General features: G+C 34.2%; 1 protein-coding gene across 15 annotated transcripts in view; it reads right to left on the bottom strand.

Annotated features, from left to right (window-relative positions):
- The window catches only part of LOC310898586 (uncharacterized protein), a 301,122-nt gene that overhangs the window by 85,892 nt on the left and 200,381 nt on the right, over positions 1-14,849 (bottom strand). The window contains exons 8-9 of one of the 15 annotated variants that reach the window (XR_014583468.1): positions 6,959-7,059; positions 6,070-6,838 (exon numbers count right to left, since the gene is read on the bottom strand). The exons of 11 other annotated variants lie outside the window; for them this stretch is intronic. Coding sequence is in view for 2 of the 4 variants with exons in the window: in XM_083833845.1 (XP_083689971.1) it covers positions 10,902-10,931 (30 nt within the window). In the remaining 2 variants the exon portion in view is untranslated. Of the gene's footprint in view, positions 1-6,069; positions 6,839-6,958; positions 7,060-9,288; positions 9,461-10,891; positions 10,932-14,849 lie in introns of those variants that run through there. 3 more of the 15 variants (XR_014583469.1, XM_083833845.1, XM_083833846.1) reach the window with 3 other exon arrangements.

The following is a 14,849-nucleotide window of genomic DNA, read 5'->3' as shown; positions in this document are numbered from 1 at the left end:
TTATATCTAATAATATACAGAATCCTTCTAACCTGCACAACAGAACTTATCTAAAAAATGTGTGGAGAGAAGTATTGACTTGCTTTCAAAGCACAATATTGTTTCCTCTGCTTCCTCTTATCCCTATTCTCCGTGCAGCAGTCTTAAAGAGAAAGCAAGTCATCACAGTGTGCAAAAAGGTTCTGAGAAACAACTGGCAATGAGACCAGGGCAGCAAGAACTTTAGTGTTGATATTATCACAACATTATGGCATAGTTTATAAGAGCCTCTTGCACAACAACACTTCTTATATTTCTGGACATCAGAAATCAGAATATTATTAAAAAGACACTGCTTAATACGACCCAAACAATATGTATTTTTGATTTGTACTTGCTGCACGCATTTTCTTTTTAAAATACTTTCATATCAGAAAACTAGATAAACCGTAAGGTGATTAGAATCATGAATGCATCAAGGATCAACATAAAATTAAGATGGTTAGATATCGTGTAGGAAGATCTTTACTTGAACTTTAGACGCTCTATAACTATTGACGAAATGCCATCCGAGGTATTTTAAAGAGCCCAAGCACAGAATAATCACTGGTTATAGTGAAGGGAAAAAAAAAAAAGAAAGAAAACAAAAAGCTTAAAAACTGAAGAAATAAGGCATTTCTATGTAGAAGTAAGAGTAGAAGAAAAATCTGTTGGTTTAAAGCTTTTTTATTTTTTTTAAAGATTAAAAAAAGCGAGAAATTTGAGATCTTACAGACAAATTTATATATGAAAGCAATTATTCTATATTATACATTAAGAAGAAAAAATATGCACTAATCACTTAATGTATGTTCTAAATTTATGTAAAAAAATCTGTGTTTAGTCCCAAGATTTTACAAACAAATATTTCTTTCTTCAAATCTCGGGATTCCCCATAGAATAAAGACTATGGAAATAGGGAAATGGATAAGTGTGAAAGTCTATCAGGTTGCTCATTTCATTTCTTTTTTCTCTTTAAGTAAACTAGTACTATCAGTTTTAAAGGGCAAAACAGTTTCAACACCAATAATGGGATATTTGCAGCTAAAATACATAAAGTTTCAATCTGAAAATGTGCCTGTAAACCAAAGGTCAACATATAGAGAACGCAGAACAACATGAAAGCAGTTCATGATTTTCTAATGGTAACAGTCACTGTGCAGCCTTTCTTCACCCTCACCTATTGAAGGGCACCATTTTCTCATCATCTTTTTAGGTGTATCCCTCCTTGCTCAACTAGAAACACACCTTGGCAATAACCTCCCATGCCTTATAAACATCTATGCATACTTATAGGAGACAGCGATCTACGGAGAACTCTGTTCCTGTTATGTTACTCTGCCTTTCCACCTTTTCTGCTTATCTTGCATTCCATTCGTATTCTCAGAGAAACAGGTTCTCCTAGCATCTTGCTTGCTTTCCTTTTTATCTATCCTATCACTCTTTTCATCCTTACCCTTCTTTCTCCAAAATTATCTCATACTATTTTTTGTTGTTGTTGGTTGGTTGTATTTTAATAGCAATGAGCAATGAATACGCTCTTGAATTGAAGATTAGATATAAGAAAAATATTTGAAGTATTTCAGAGGTGTTTTTTCTCATTTAAATTAACAAACAAGAAAAGAACCTTAGTGTTTGTTCCTCTCAAGATTTACTATCAATTAATATCATACTAGCAAAAAAAAAGTGATAATTCAAATTTCAAGGTGGGTTGACAAAAAACAACAACAACAAAAAAAAAAAAAAAACAGATTCCTAGCAGATTAGCAAATATAAATGATTAGCAGATCAAGCTACCTGTAAGTGACACACTACAAGAAAAAAGGGAATTGGTGGATTATTAAATCTCTGTGCAAAGGCACTGTGACATCAGGACCCCTAGCTTATGTCAGCCAAATGGCTCACCCCATCTTAAAGATAAGGTACAACGTAGAAAAGAAACATCGCATTCCTATTTAACTTATAAAAATCATATTTTCTAGCTTGTTATTCATATACGATTTCCCAGAAGTAATTTTCAGAAGTAATTCATAGCTCCTGTTTTCATTTTTACTTCTAAATCATCACGGACTGTGAGAATTGACACTCATACAGGAAGGATTATTGATCAAAACACTTGGGGCTTCACGCATCCTAACAGCTGGTCTTTGGCCAGCAGCAGAAAGCCAAACCAGAAGTTTCTCAAAGCAGGCTTCTCTTAAGCAGGTGAGATCAGGGCCTTTGAATGGAGCCCTGTCTCATACACTTTGATGTTACTGCAAGGGCAGATAAAGGAGGTGGGAACAGCTAATATGTGCATAGAGTTTTAGTACTTTCCACTTGCTTTGTAGTTTTAGTGGTTCAGAATATGTGAAAGCTTTTCTTCTGAAACAGGCTGGCTAAGAGTGTATCAAGCTTCATCAACTCCCTCCCCATCACAGCTAAGTATACAGCCACTGTGAATTGTCAGGACAATGAAGAGTGTCTTGCATTGGAATCTGATGCCCTGAAAAAGACTAAGTTGAAAGAAGTTTTTAGAGATGGCTTTCCAGAAAATACAAAATAAAAATAGTAAAAACAAAAAAGCAGCTGGCCAGAAAAAATTTAGAGGAGAAGGGACTGAGGGAAGCCCTCCCCAAACAAATGTAAGTCTGAGAAAGGAAAGAAAGGCCTACATTGTTACAAAGGACCAGTAGATAATGAATTAAATAAAGGAAAGTTACTCTTCCATGGCTTGTTGCTATATTCAGTAATAGCCCTACAGAGGTTTGCCTGTTTCCTATAAGTTTGTCTGAGACATGTCATATCAATTAAGACAAGTAAAAAACATATTCAACCTATATCCTTTAGTGAAAAATGTAATCATTTCTTTTCAGATTTAAACGTTAAATGAAATTAGATTTTGCATAACAAGCAGACCAGTCCTTGCAACTCTGTTATAAATGCTTATTTTAGACGTGTTACTCATTTTTCAGGAATAAATGTTAGTAAAATTAAGTTCTCATGCATCTCTTGCAAAATAGCCTGAACTCTTAAAATTGATGTGCCTTTGAAAGGAAGAATATATCACATTCTGTAATTACTGGAGGGATTAGTAATTTCAATTTGATTTTTCCTACTCCTTAATTTTCACATCAAAGGCAATATCTACGTGCATTACAATCACCCTGGCATATTGTAAATTAATTGTTACGTATCAAATATTTTAGTATAAGCTTTCTCTAACATTTGGAAATGATAAAAATTATGTTAAAAATATCTGAACACTTATTTACAAAGCTTCTAAGAATGTAACTTTGGGTCATTTTATAGTGCACAGGTTTACACTTTCACAAAACAATAGAACGTGATCAATTAGGATACTTCTCAGACTTAGAAAATCCACTAGGAAAAAAGTATTATTTTTTAAAAGTAGTCAAGAAACTGAAACAATATCTTTTTGACTAGAGTAGTAACTAGCAGTGTTCTTCCACGCTTTCTGCTCACTTCTTGTTTTTTAAATGCTGCCATCCAAGTACTTGGCAACTTGTGAGAAGGTAATCAGCACCGAAGCACGTATTTCTGTTAAATGATATATATATATATTCTCCTTTGTACTAGGATAGGATCACAACACATTTTCACTTAAGACATGCAACAGGATTGAATGAAGGTCTTATGAAAAGCTTTTTTTTGTTTAATTTTCCAACTCTTATTCTAATACCTTTAAAAATTTTGCTGCAATGCATAATTGTTAGTTAAGTTTGTCCTCTGTCTGTTTTTCTCCTGTGAGTTTCTTTCATACAAATAGATGCAAAGCTCAACAAAACATTTAAATTTCCTTCTTTACACAAATGTAAATAGCAAAGACAAAAATTGGTGGTGCCCACTGTAGAAGGAAAATCAGCTCAGTCCTGTCTGAAATATGAAAATATACTTACAGATGCACTTAGGGGCTAAAATCCAGGCTTTTTAATAATAGATTTGTTTGTATAACATTTATCATCCTTCCTAAGTTCTCTTTTTCCTTTATTTTCGCTTCAAAGGGTAAGGCAAACATTGCACTGGCAAGCTCAATTAGCTATGCAACTGTGCAAACCTGCACAATGACTTCTAACTATTAAAAGGAAGATGTGTTTAATGGCATTTTATCTTTTGCATTAAGGATTGAAATCAGATCTGTAAACTGTCTCATTTTCATTGTAGCCAGAGAATATAGAGGAATCATAGTTTGCCTTTTTTTTTTTTTGTACGATTAAAAGCTTTGAAGCCATCATCACTTTCACTTTAGGACTGAATTACTAGGGTAAATGCTAAATCCCAACACACTTATTTCTAGAAATGATTCGTGAAAATAGTTGCATGTAAAACATAGTTCATAGAAGAGTGTGAGTAGCTTTATTCCTATAAGCACATATTTTAATTTGTATATACATTTCTGTATGTATAATTCCCCACACACACATTTAGATGTTTTTACATCACATTCCTTTATTTCATTTTTATTTCTTGTTAATAAAACTCATAATATTAAAATTTGTATGGATTTCAGCATCCTTAGGTCTAGGAATAAGTCCTATGGACTAGAAAAGGAGTTTAAATAGATGATTAGAGGGTTTTGCTCAGAACAGCCATAAGGTGAAGCACATAATCATTTAAGGCTGATAGATATTTTCTAGGTTTTGTTTTTTTTTCCTCCAAGGGTTAGAAATGACATAGTTTAAGCTGAAGATGCAAATGAAACATGAAGTATTTTAAACTGCTCTTCAGAGTCAATTACTTCAGATGAAGTGTCTTCTGAGCCGTGGAGTGGTATTCTGGTAAAGTTCCATGGCTAACTGTAACAGGATAGATAATTTTCTAGTTGCTCTTGAGCCTCTGAAACTTCGTATTACATGAGTATAGAAGACTCTGAACTGGGGAGGTGACAGCTTTTTTTTTTTTTTTTTTTTTTTACAAGCTATGTACTATAAATTTATAAAAGTACCCAGATGAATTTAAAATTTCTTGCTTAGTGTAAACTGTGCCTACTTATTTTTAAGTTACACTATGTGACTCATGCCACTGAATTGTCATTTAAAGAGCTGTTTCTCTATTTCCTTCCATCACTTTCAGATCAGTTATCTGTAAACTTAGTAGACTAACTAGATGGATAACAAAACTAACACTCCAAGTCAAGGTGATTTCACAGCTTCTCTCAGCAAATTAAAGCACTACAAAAACAAGCTAGCAATTTAAAATACTGCTGTAGGGAAACTAGAAAAAAATCCTTTATTTTCCTGCTTCCACTCTGGGTTACCTGTATGATCTTCATCATATACAACACAGTGTAATGTAACATGGCAGGAGCTGACCCACAGTAACCCAAAGAAGGAAACGCATCTGAATTTTCTCTGGAGACAGGAACGAGGCTGGTCATTATAGGACATTTGCAAAGAATCACAAGACAGTTGAGGCTGGAAGAGACCTCTGGAGGTCATCTGGTCCAACCCTCTTGCTCAAAGCAGGGTCACACTGAGCAGGTTGCTCAGGATCATGTCCAGGTGGCTTTTGAAGATCTCCAAGAAGGTAGACTGCACAACCTCATGGACAACATGTTCCAGTACTCTTTCACCCACACTGTGACAAAGTGCTTCCTGACATTCAGAGTGAATATCCTGTGTTTTAGTTTGGGCTCATTGCCTCTTGTTCTGTTACTGGACACCACTGAATTGCACCTAGCTCCATCCTCTTTGTACCTTCCCTTCAAGTATTTGAGCTTTCTTGAGCCTCCTTCTCTTGAGGCTAAACAGTCCCAGCTCTCTCAGCCTCCCTTCATAGGAGAGGTGTTCCAGTCCCTTAACTACCTTGGCATCCCTTTACTAGGTTCTCTCCACTAGGTCTACCTCTCTCGTGTACACTTAAGTATCACTGGCATGAACTTCATATTTATACACCCTACTGATGGCTTTGGACTACAAACAGATCAAAAGTGTTATTCCATTTCACATTCCATTTACTCATTTAAAGTGCAGGTTCACAAAACTCAAGTTAGCAAGACTTGCTACAAGGTACTTTTTACTCACTTTTGCAGGAAATTTTAACCTTCAGGCTGCCATATTTCTTTGTAAGTCAGGAATATTTTATTGTAATAATGACCTCCGAATCATGCACAGATGGTCTGGAAGGCTTTGTTTAGTATTAACAGTACCTCACATACATGTTACAAACTTCAGTAACAGTCTATAAATATAGACAGTATTTATTTATTTTTGAAATAATCAGTGCAAGCACTAGTCAAAGGATATACTCCTTACAGCATATGATGAAAATGATTTTGCAAGTCTAGGGACAACTAAAAAAAGGTAGGAAAAGAGGCATAAGGCTGCAAAGTGAGTGTACCTGGCTGGTAACTGGGCATAATTTTATTTGTCCAATGTTTGAGCCTGTTTACACAAGATGCAGTCCATGGATTCACTGACTTCTTAGAACCCAAAAAGATTACACAGCCCAGTGGTTCTGGTCCCTGAAGATATAATACTTCACAGAGCATGACTAAAAATTAGTCTTCCTGTCTATGTAGGTCACGACCAACCTTTATAACAACGTCACTTCACCCCACAGTTAAAGACCTACTCTTTATTTGTAGGAAAGTTATTAAATAATTACATTCACTAGGATCAGCCACGAAGGAGAAATTCAGTTGTCGCTAGATCAGCATAGTACACGAAGCTCTTTACCTGTTGCTGTGCAGTTGAATATAATGAAGTAGTAGGGGACTGAATCACTGATAAAACAAGTAAGAAAATGCTAATCCTTACATTAGGTACATAACCTTACACACTTCCTCTTCAAATACCCTTCATTTCAATACGATATCAATCTGCAAAAATAACGAACAGATATGAAGCTGTTCAGCAATGGTTTTACACAAAGAATACATTGCTCACAATTTGTCATCAAGATCAACAATAAAAAATATGTATTAAGCTGAAGATCTAACCTTAAATACAAGGACTTCTGTCAGGAAAATGAAGAATAATTACAGCAAGTCTCCAGTCCTCAGGATACCTGATGAGAGTGTGAACAAGCACTAGATAAAAGCTGAAAGGCAACATTAAAATTAACCTAGATAATGCTTTTTATTTGGGAGAGCAGACAATGCAGGATAAGTAGATTATTTCAAGTGTTTCTTCTTGGGAGAGTATCCTTCCAAGATATATTTTATTGAGAAAGTGGATTTAAAAAAAACACCTAAACATATCTTCAAATAGATACAGATGACCCACACTTCAATGAATGCAGATACATTGCCTCAAGCTAAACACTGCAAAACCATTGTTAGCTTCATTTGCATTACCAACTACTCACTTGTTCTACGTGTCTACATGATATATATGAAAGCTTTGAGGTCTTCATTTTTCTGTCACAGGCTGTAAAGATTAACTTTTTTTCAGCATAAAGCATATTTCCATATGCAAACTTATTGTTTATTCAAATTCATAAAGCTAATTATAAAGCTTTTGCTGCTAGTAGTGGAGCAAGAGGCAATATACATCCTACAACTATATTTATTGTTATTTATTTCAAACTGCCTGGCCTCAAAACCTACATTCTTACCACCTCAATATTTTTTTTCCACTATAAAAGCAGATGAATGTTTCCTAGTAGAAAGTATAAACATTTCTCTTTATATATTCTTCTGTTTGCAATTTCATTACAAGCCTTTATAAACTTGAAGAATATCAAGTGTAAAATCAAAAACAAAACTAAAAAAAAAAAACAGAAAAACAAAGAAACCTATCTGCAGCCAACCAAATCTCTAAAACTATTTTGTACTGTGAAGTGACCCAAACATAGATTGTTCATACACATACCTGTCAGGTTGTCACACCTGAACTTCATGAAGACAATGTGAAAAACAGTTTTAGCAATATTGTAGAAAGGGTAAGGACGTTCTTGCCAAATGGGTAAGGATGATAAACTACTTGTGAGGCTGCAAAGAACACACTATGCTTCAGAACAAATGGCAACATACAGCCAAAAGCTGCAGTCCAAACTCCATTGAAAGTCATGTTCTGCAGAAGTATTTGTGGAGTAAGGGGCTATTTAACAAATCTATCATCTCAAACTGTTTTCCTGGTTTTAACAGCAACTTTGAAAACTGAAAAAATCTGCAGATTTTACTAGGGGTGGGAATGTCTGATTTGATTTCACTTTGGCACATAGTGAACAGATTCAAAATATCTGCAAGTAAAATGGGTTATTGCCATTTCTGCATCAATTGAATTTTTAACTAAGTTATGATTTCACAACCAACCTTTGTATTCATTTATGTCTCTCTGACCACTACACATCAAGGCAGTGCAGAATTTAACGGACAAGCTATAAAATTAGTTCTTTTGTTTGTTTCACTAAAGTAAAAAAAAAAGTTACATATTCAAAGAAAACCAGCTTGACATTACAAATTGGAATGAATTGTCAATGCAAAAGAACAACATAAAACAATAATTAAACACTAAAAGAAGCAGCCCAAAATAAAGAAAAAAGCCTCTCTCTTTTCTGACTGGGAGACATTTATTTTCTTTTACCCATCCTCTCATATTTTATTTCCTATTTTGGAAACTTTTAAGATCTATACTGTTGTAAAGAAGAGTAACAATATCTGTTAGAATCTAGCTGCTACGAATCTGTGCTTAACACCTAGTTAATACATATGTAAACCTGCATATTTTCCAATACATACTTCCATTTTTGTATATGTCTCATGTGTGTGCATACATACGTGCAATTAGCCTTTTATGAAGTCTCCTCACTTTTTGAAATCCAATATCATTTCTAGTTTCCCCAGGCCTATTGCAAGCTGTTTCATACTAGATTAGGCCAAAATGCATGTAAATGGACTGTGAAACCCAGAGATATCTGATTCCATTGAAAAGATCTTTGATGAGGACAAACTATAAATAGAAAGAGAAGTTCCCTTTTTTCAACAGCCCTTGGTTTTCAGATTCTGCTCTTCTGATAACAAACTGAAATTCACACCAAAAAATGGAGTCAACTCAAGCATGACAACATCTACTTAGGAACAAGCATGTGGCAGCTGAATAGGATGCTCTGAAATTCTGAAAACTTAGAGAAGCATGTCAGCATGGAATAGCGATATTAAACTTATAACTATCTACCTAATCTATTCCAAACACTTCTGATGATTAATCAAAGTATTTAGTGTACTCTAAATCTCAGATATAGCAAAAGAGGCCATTAAACTGTTAAATTTTTAATCAAACTTGAAATTAAACAGGAAATTTTGAGACGAGAAATCACTAGAAGCAGCCTTTTATATGTTAACTGTTACTTAATGTGGAATGTGTTGCATGGAGTTGCAAGAACTATAAAATGCAGATAGATGAGATTAAACGTTTAGAAAGTCAAAACCATCAATGGCTTTTCCTATGGTTTCTCCTGTAGCTATAAATGAAAGCCAAGAGCATGGTAAGTCATACCTGAAAAAAAAAAAAAAAAAGAAAGATTCAGTGACTACGTGGGCAGAGTTGAACTAGTAATTTAGATTTTACTGAACTTTACAGACATTTGGTGTATATATGAATTCTTAGATTAAGAATACTGTTTCACAGAAAATAAAAATCTATCTTGAATCTGAGCCTTGTCGGCTTCCTTCATTTTCTTGCTTTGTTTACTAGAGCAAAATTTTTGTGTTTCTGATTACCTTCATAATGCAATTTCCCTGACTTGGGTTAGAATAACCCACTAAAAGAGAAATCAGTGAAGATATGAAAGATATGAAAGAACCATGTTAAATAAGCCTACCTTGGAAGGGAAAAGGGGAGATGCTCTTCTCCCTGCTATACCTGGTCAAAGAGCTAAATGTTGAAATGTTTCATTCTGGCTAGAATTAACCATCTTAAACATAGAACTATGCTTTTTAATGTTTTAATTTTATTATTGTTTTGTCTAAAAGTATGTTGTAAAACATTCAAATTCATGAATTGCTTTGCATTCTCAGAAGTACAAGTTTTACTGAATAAAGAAAAAGCATACATTTTTGCACTCAGCCAGGAATTTCCCAACTGTCATTCTGCTTTAGACTTTCAAACAGTACAGGACTCTATTATAAGATGATAGAAAGTGTGGAGCTTTAAGAAAATGTAAAATAAATATTAAAGTATAAAGGTTGCTTTATAGGATTGTGAAGTGAAAGTCACTGAACATGCGGAAATGGGTGGAAATTTCTTGTATTAGATAAAGATAGAAGAAAGAACTGTGAAAAGAAGTTTTAAAGAGCAATTATAAAGGAAAAGTAAAACAATTCAGGTGAAATATGAACATTTCTACACAGAACAAAAACTTCTTTCATTTTCAGTCTACCTGAAGTTGCAAAACTAATCTTTCACTACAAGAGCTTATTTTTTTTTTTTTTTTTTGAGCGAGAGGAAAAATAAATCCAAGATTTAGATAGTTATGTAGTAGTTCAATGGGTATGAAAATGTGACAGCTATTTAATTCATTTCACATTCAGAAACTCCTGAAGTTTGTGAGCACATTTGGTCACATCTATATGTAAATTTGTTAGACTTAGTCATAATTTCTAAACATACTCTCCGTAAGTCCTTTTTTTCTTGAAAGAAACATTCACTGTAGAGTAACGAACATGAATTATGCAAAGAAAATCTTAAAAGAAACTCTTCTTGCATATATTAAGCCTGTTAAAAAGTTGAGTTTGAAAGACATTGTCATCCAGAGAGATTCATTTCATTTTATAATAACGAAAATCATCACAAAATTGTAGTACAGAACATGTCAGTTAAGTTACTCTAGGCAAAGAAATTGGTGCTGCAGTTATTCTTTTGAATTTTTGTAAGTCTAACCTTACACTATTCATAAGAAGTAAAAATATTTTTAATTCAGCGCCTTATCTCAGCCTGAATTTAAGACTGAAAAAGCTTAATGTTACTTATCTGAAAAAAATAAAAATAAAATCATATTTAAGATAGAAGTTAACTAAGAAAAGAAGTTTAGACAGAAGCTGAAAGTCTTCTGCCAGCCTCAGGATTCAACACTACTAAATTCAACAGCAACTTCTACAGGATCTACTGGCAACTCTAAACTAAGCTTTTCCTCAAGAGTTCAGTTAGAAAAGGGATAGACATAGCACTGAAAAAAGCTGTCCCAATTTACTACCTTTGCTCCCAAATCAAAAATTCCCTGGTATACATAGACCCAGATTTTGCTTCCATTGCCAAAGTATAACCTCTCTTGGATGCAGACCGGAACACTGACCCTAAAGTTAGCTCTAGCTTAGTGATCTGTTCCTTCTCCTAAATGTACATTGGTGGTGACAAGTAACATCAGTCGTAAAACATGCCCCAAATTCCCCTTCTAAATCTAGCTATAATCCCTGCTTTCAAATTCAGACCTTCTTTCTCAATCTAACCTGGTAAACCCTAGCAGACACACAGCAAAGCTAACATCTCCACTTGAATAGCTAACCTTAATTCACTCAACACAGTTTACCAGAAATTCAGCCCTAATTAAAAATTCAGTGCTAACTTTGCCTGATCTTAGGCAAGGGTCATATTTTGGAGGTCCAGACAAACCATCTGGTACTTCTTCTGGAACTCATACTGCATCTAGATCTCCTTCTCTGACTAGAACTGCTTAGAAGCCATGTTTGGGTTTCACCCCTTCCTGGTTTTCACCCATGCTGGTAGATTCTTCTCAACTTGTTCCTTGTTGTGATGTGATGTGTTTGTTGTTGTTGTTTCCCCCACCCCTAAGAACCACTTGGAAACAAATTCAATTAACATCCTAAGCACAGTTCAGTTTCAGGTTCATCCCTCATCTAGAGGGACACAAAGTTAACAAAAGAATTGACAATCATCACTTGAAGCAGACCTAGAACCTTACTTGAATCATTTTAGCTCTCTAATTTGATATCTATTCTTGGTTTCATCTTAGTCCAGTTCCTTGAATTCCATATCTAAAGCTAACTAGTTGGTGCCTGACAGCATAAGACTTACACCCTTTACAATAGCTATTTTGCTGATTCCTTGCAAACTTTAACCCTATCTTCAGTTGCTTTTCAGTTAGTTGAGAAACTTCTTCCAGTAATATCTCTAAAGCTTTACTGAAAAAAGATTGTCCTTCTCTGGGGTCTTTTTTGATTATGTTTTATCAGACCTACAGTTTTGTGCTCATTTTGTCTTATGTATGCTCAAGGAACAGCAAAGCCAGAAACTGTTGTGAGCAACAAAAGAGGCATAGTTTGAAAATGGCATAACAATGGGAAATGAAAGAAATTCCCTTGACCTTGAATGGGAAACATTTCTAGGCTTATACTATATAGTTGCTATACAATGACTCGATCTGTTTCAATACCCCCAAATACTGGCACTTCCCAACCCCCCGAGCTAGCCATTCAATTGCTATAAAATGTTTTTAGTTGTTCCCCCCCCCCCCCCTCCATTATTTGCAATAGCTATAACAAAAAATAGACAAGGCAGTTTTGGTTTTGTTTTCTTCTTTCACTCTATAAGGTTACATTAGCAGGAAGAGTGTTTTTATGGATGCCATTTTAGCACATAGGAAAATAACACTTATCTTCCAGAAGAACTGTAAGTAAAGTTTTTATCCTCTCTTTTACATTATCTTTAAGAAGCTCTTTCCTGCCATCAGTTTAGCTGTTTTGTATGTGTTGAGATCCTTCGGGCTACAAATGAATGAGTTTCCACTTCATAAAATAAATTGATGTAGAAGTATTCTTTTAAGTTTATGAAGTTTTTGGTCTACAGCCTTACACAGGAACTCTGACTTTTTTTTTTTAAGTCATTTCAAAGTTATGATTTACACACACACACACACACACGTGGCTTCTTTAGGAATCATTATGCATTTTGGTACTGACCCAAACACTACAATTTTGATTATTTAACATGGAATAATATTTCAGTAAGGTTAAATGAAGTTTATGAACAGCATCCTCTTCTTGCATAAGACTTTCCCTTCCTCTCAGCACAACATGTCATTCTTTCATATACTGTTGTTCTTGAATAATTTAAAGTTGGTAAACTCTAAGGCGTGTCAAAGGAAAAAGATATAACTATCCTGAAAGAGGTCTATTGATTCAACAGTTAACGCCAAAAGGACCTCACAACAATCATTGCAGAGTTCTGGTGAAATCAACCAAGTGTGCACTGTGTCCTCATCTGCAATCCTACAAAGAAGTCCAATAAGAAAGTCCAATAACTTAAAACATACAGTACCTTCCCTGACTTGCACTGTGTGTGTGTGTACATTCATGGAGTCACTATTAGAAGTGATCCCAGGAGTATCACCTTCTTTCGGCACCTCAGTAACAAAAGCGTATTTTTGGGTAAGATGTTCTTTAAACCAAAGACATTTAAGAGAATCGCACGTAGTGGGTTTTGAAAAAAAAAAAAGCATTAATTTGTTCTGTGACTTCACACATCTATGGCTATTAAAGAGGTTTTTTGGTAATTCGAATCATGTAAAAGCCAAATCCTCAAATTTTCTGTTCAGCTTCAAGTCCAACTACAATTAATTAAATAAGAATGTCCACCTACTATAAATATTCTTGGAAACAGTTACTCAAAATTAAACAGTTATCAGTTAAATTGCATTTATACACTGGAAACATAATTCCTCCAACACTCAAAGCTGAATGAAGAAATAAAGCATTATTCGAGCAGTTTCCAAGCTTTTCCTACACAGACAAATTTTAGTCATATTATAACCATAGAAACTTTGTTCTTAAAATGTCATTTACTTAAAAGGCAAAAGGACTAACATTTACTTATGGCAAATAAACCAACATGAAAAATCTGTAATTTATTGAGTGTCCTGCTGATTCTGCTAATAATTATTTCCAAATGCATCAGCCATCATCAATGCTGACGAAAGTCTTTACTGCAAGCACTACTGCAAAATAGGATATTACTACAGTTTGGGTTAAAAAAAAAACAAAAACAACTATATTCAAAGAGACTTGAGTTCACAAAAGATGTAGATTTAGTCATAAATCATTCTTAATTTTTTCTTAAGCAGCCCAGGTTGATGAGAATGTGTGTAGCATTTATCATCTCTTTTTTCCACCTCAGCCTGCCTGCATTTCTAGGAAAGTGATGTCATTTGTGATGTTCCATCATTAGCTATCACTCCTTCTCTGTATTTTCTTCTATTACAACTAATAATTATTAGTTGTGTTTAGCAGATGGAAAGCATGGTGTATAATTCATTCAGATTGGAGCAGTTATTCAGATCTGCACATTAAGACACTACCTTTTCTCTGCACGTTTATGTGTAACTATCAAAGTACCTCCAGTATGCCCTGAAACATCAGGATCCTGATTTGGCCAAACTATCTGCCGATTTTTTAAATTTATCAATTCACTGACCCTATTGAAGGTAATCATTAACATACAGATAGGCATTCATGTATCTGAAAGACTTGTAGTATTTGGCTTGAAAAATAGATTTATATTATAGACAAGAAAGAAACAATGATTTTTAACATCTAGAAAGCACAATAATGTATGAAAAGCAGATAATCCTTATCATTTTTGGAGAATAAACAAAAGTGTATACAGTATTAATTCAATTTTGACAGCCTGAGTATTAGATGATCTGTAATGCTATTATATAACTGTATACTCCAGTTACTAAGATGAGAACAATAATTTTAAATTTCAATACTTAAAATTAAAACTACTAAACCATTCTGATAACTGTAAATCTCTAAAACAATGTGCATACAAGGATAACCCAGATTTCAGCCATCCCATGTTGTCATTTTTTATATGAAACATATTTGCCTATTTAAAACGTGCCTAAAAAGGATGGCATTTATGTCCATAAAT

Source organism: Anser anser, assembly GCF_964211835.1.
Source record: "Anser anser genome assembly, chromosome: 4".
NCBI lineage: Eukaryota > Metazoa > Chordata > Aves > Anseriformes > Anatidae > Anser > Anser anser.
The sequence above is the reverse complement of the archived record's forward strand: the minus strand, read 5'-3'. Positions and strand labels throughout refer to the sequence as shown.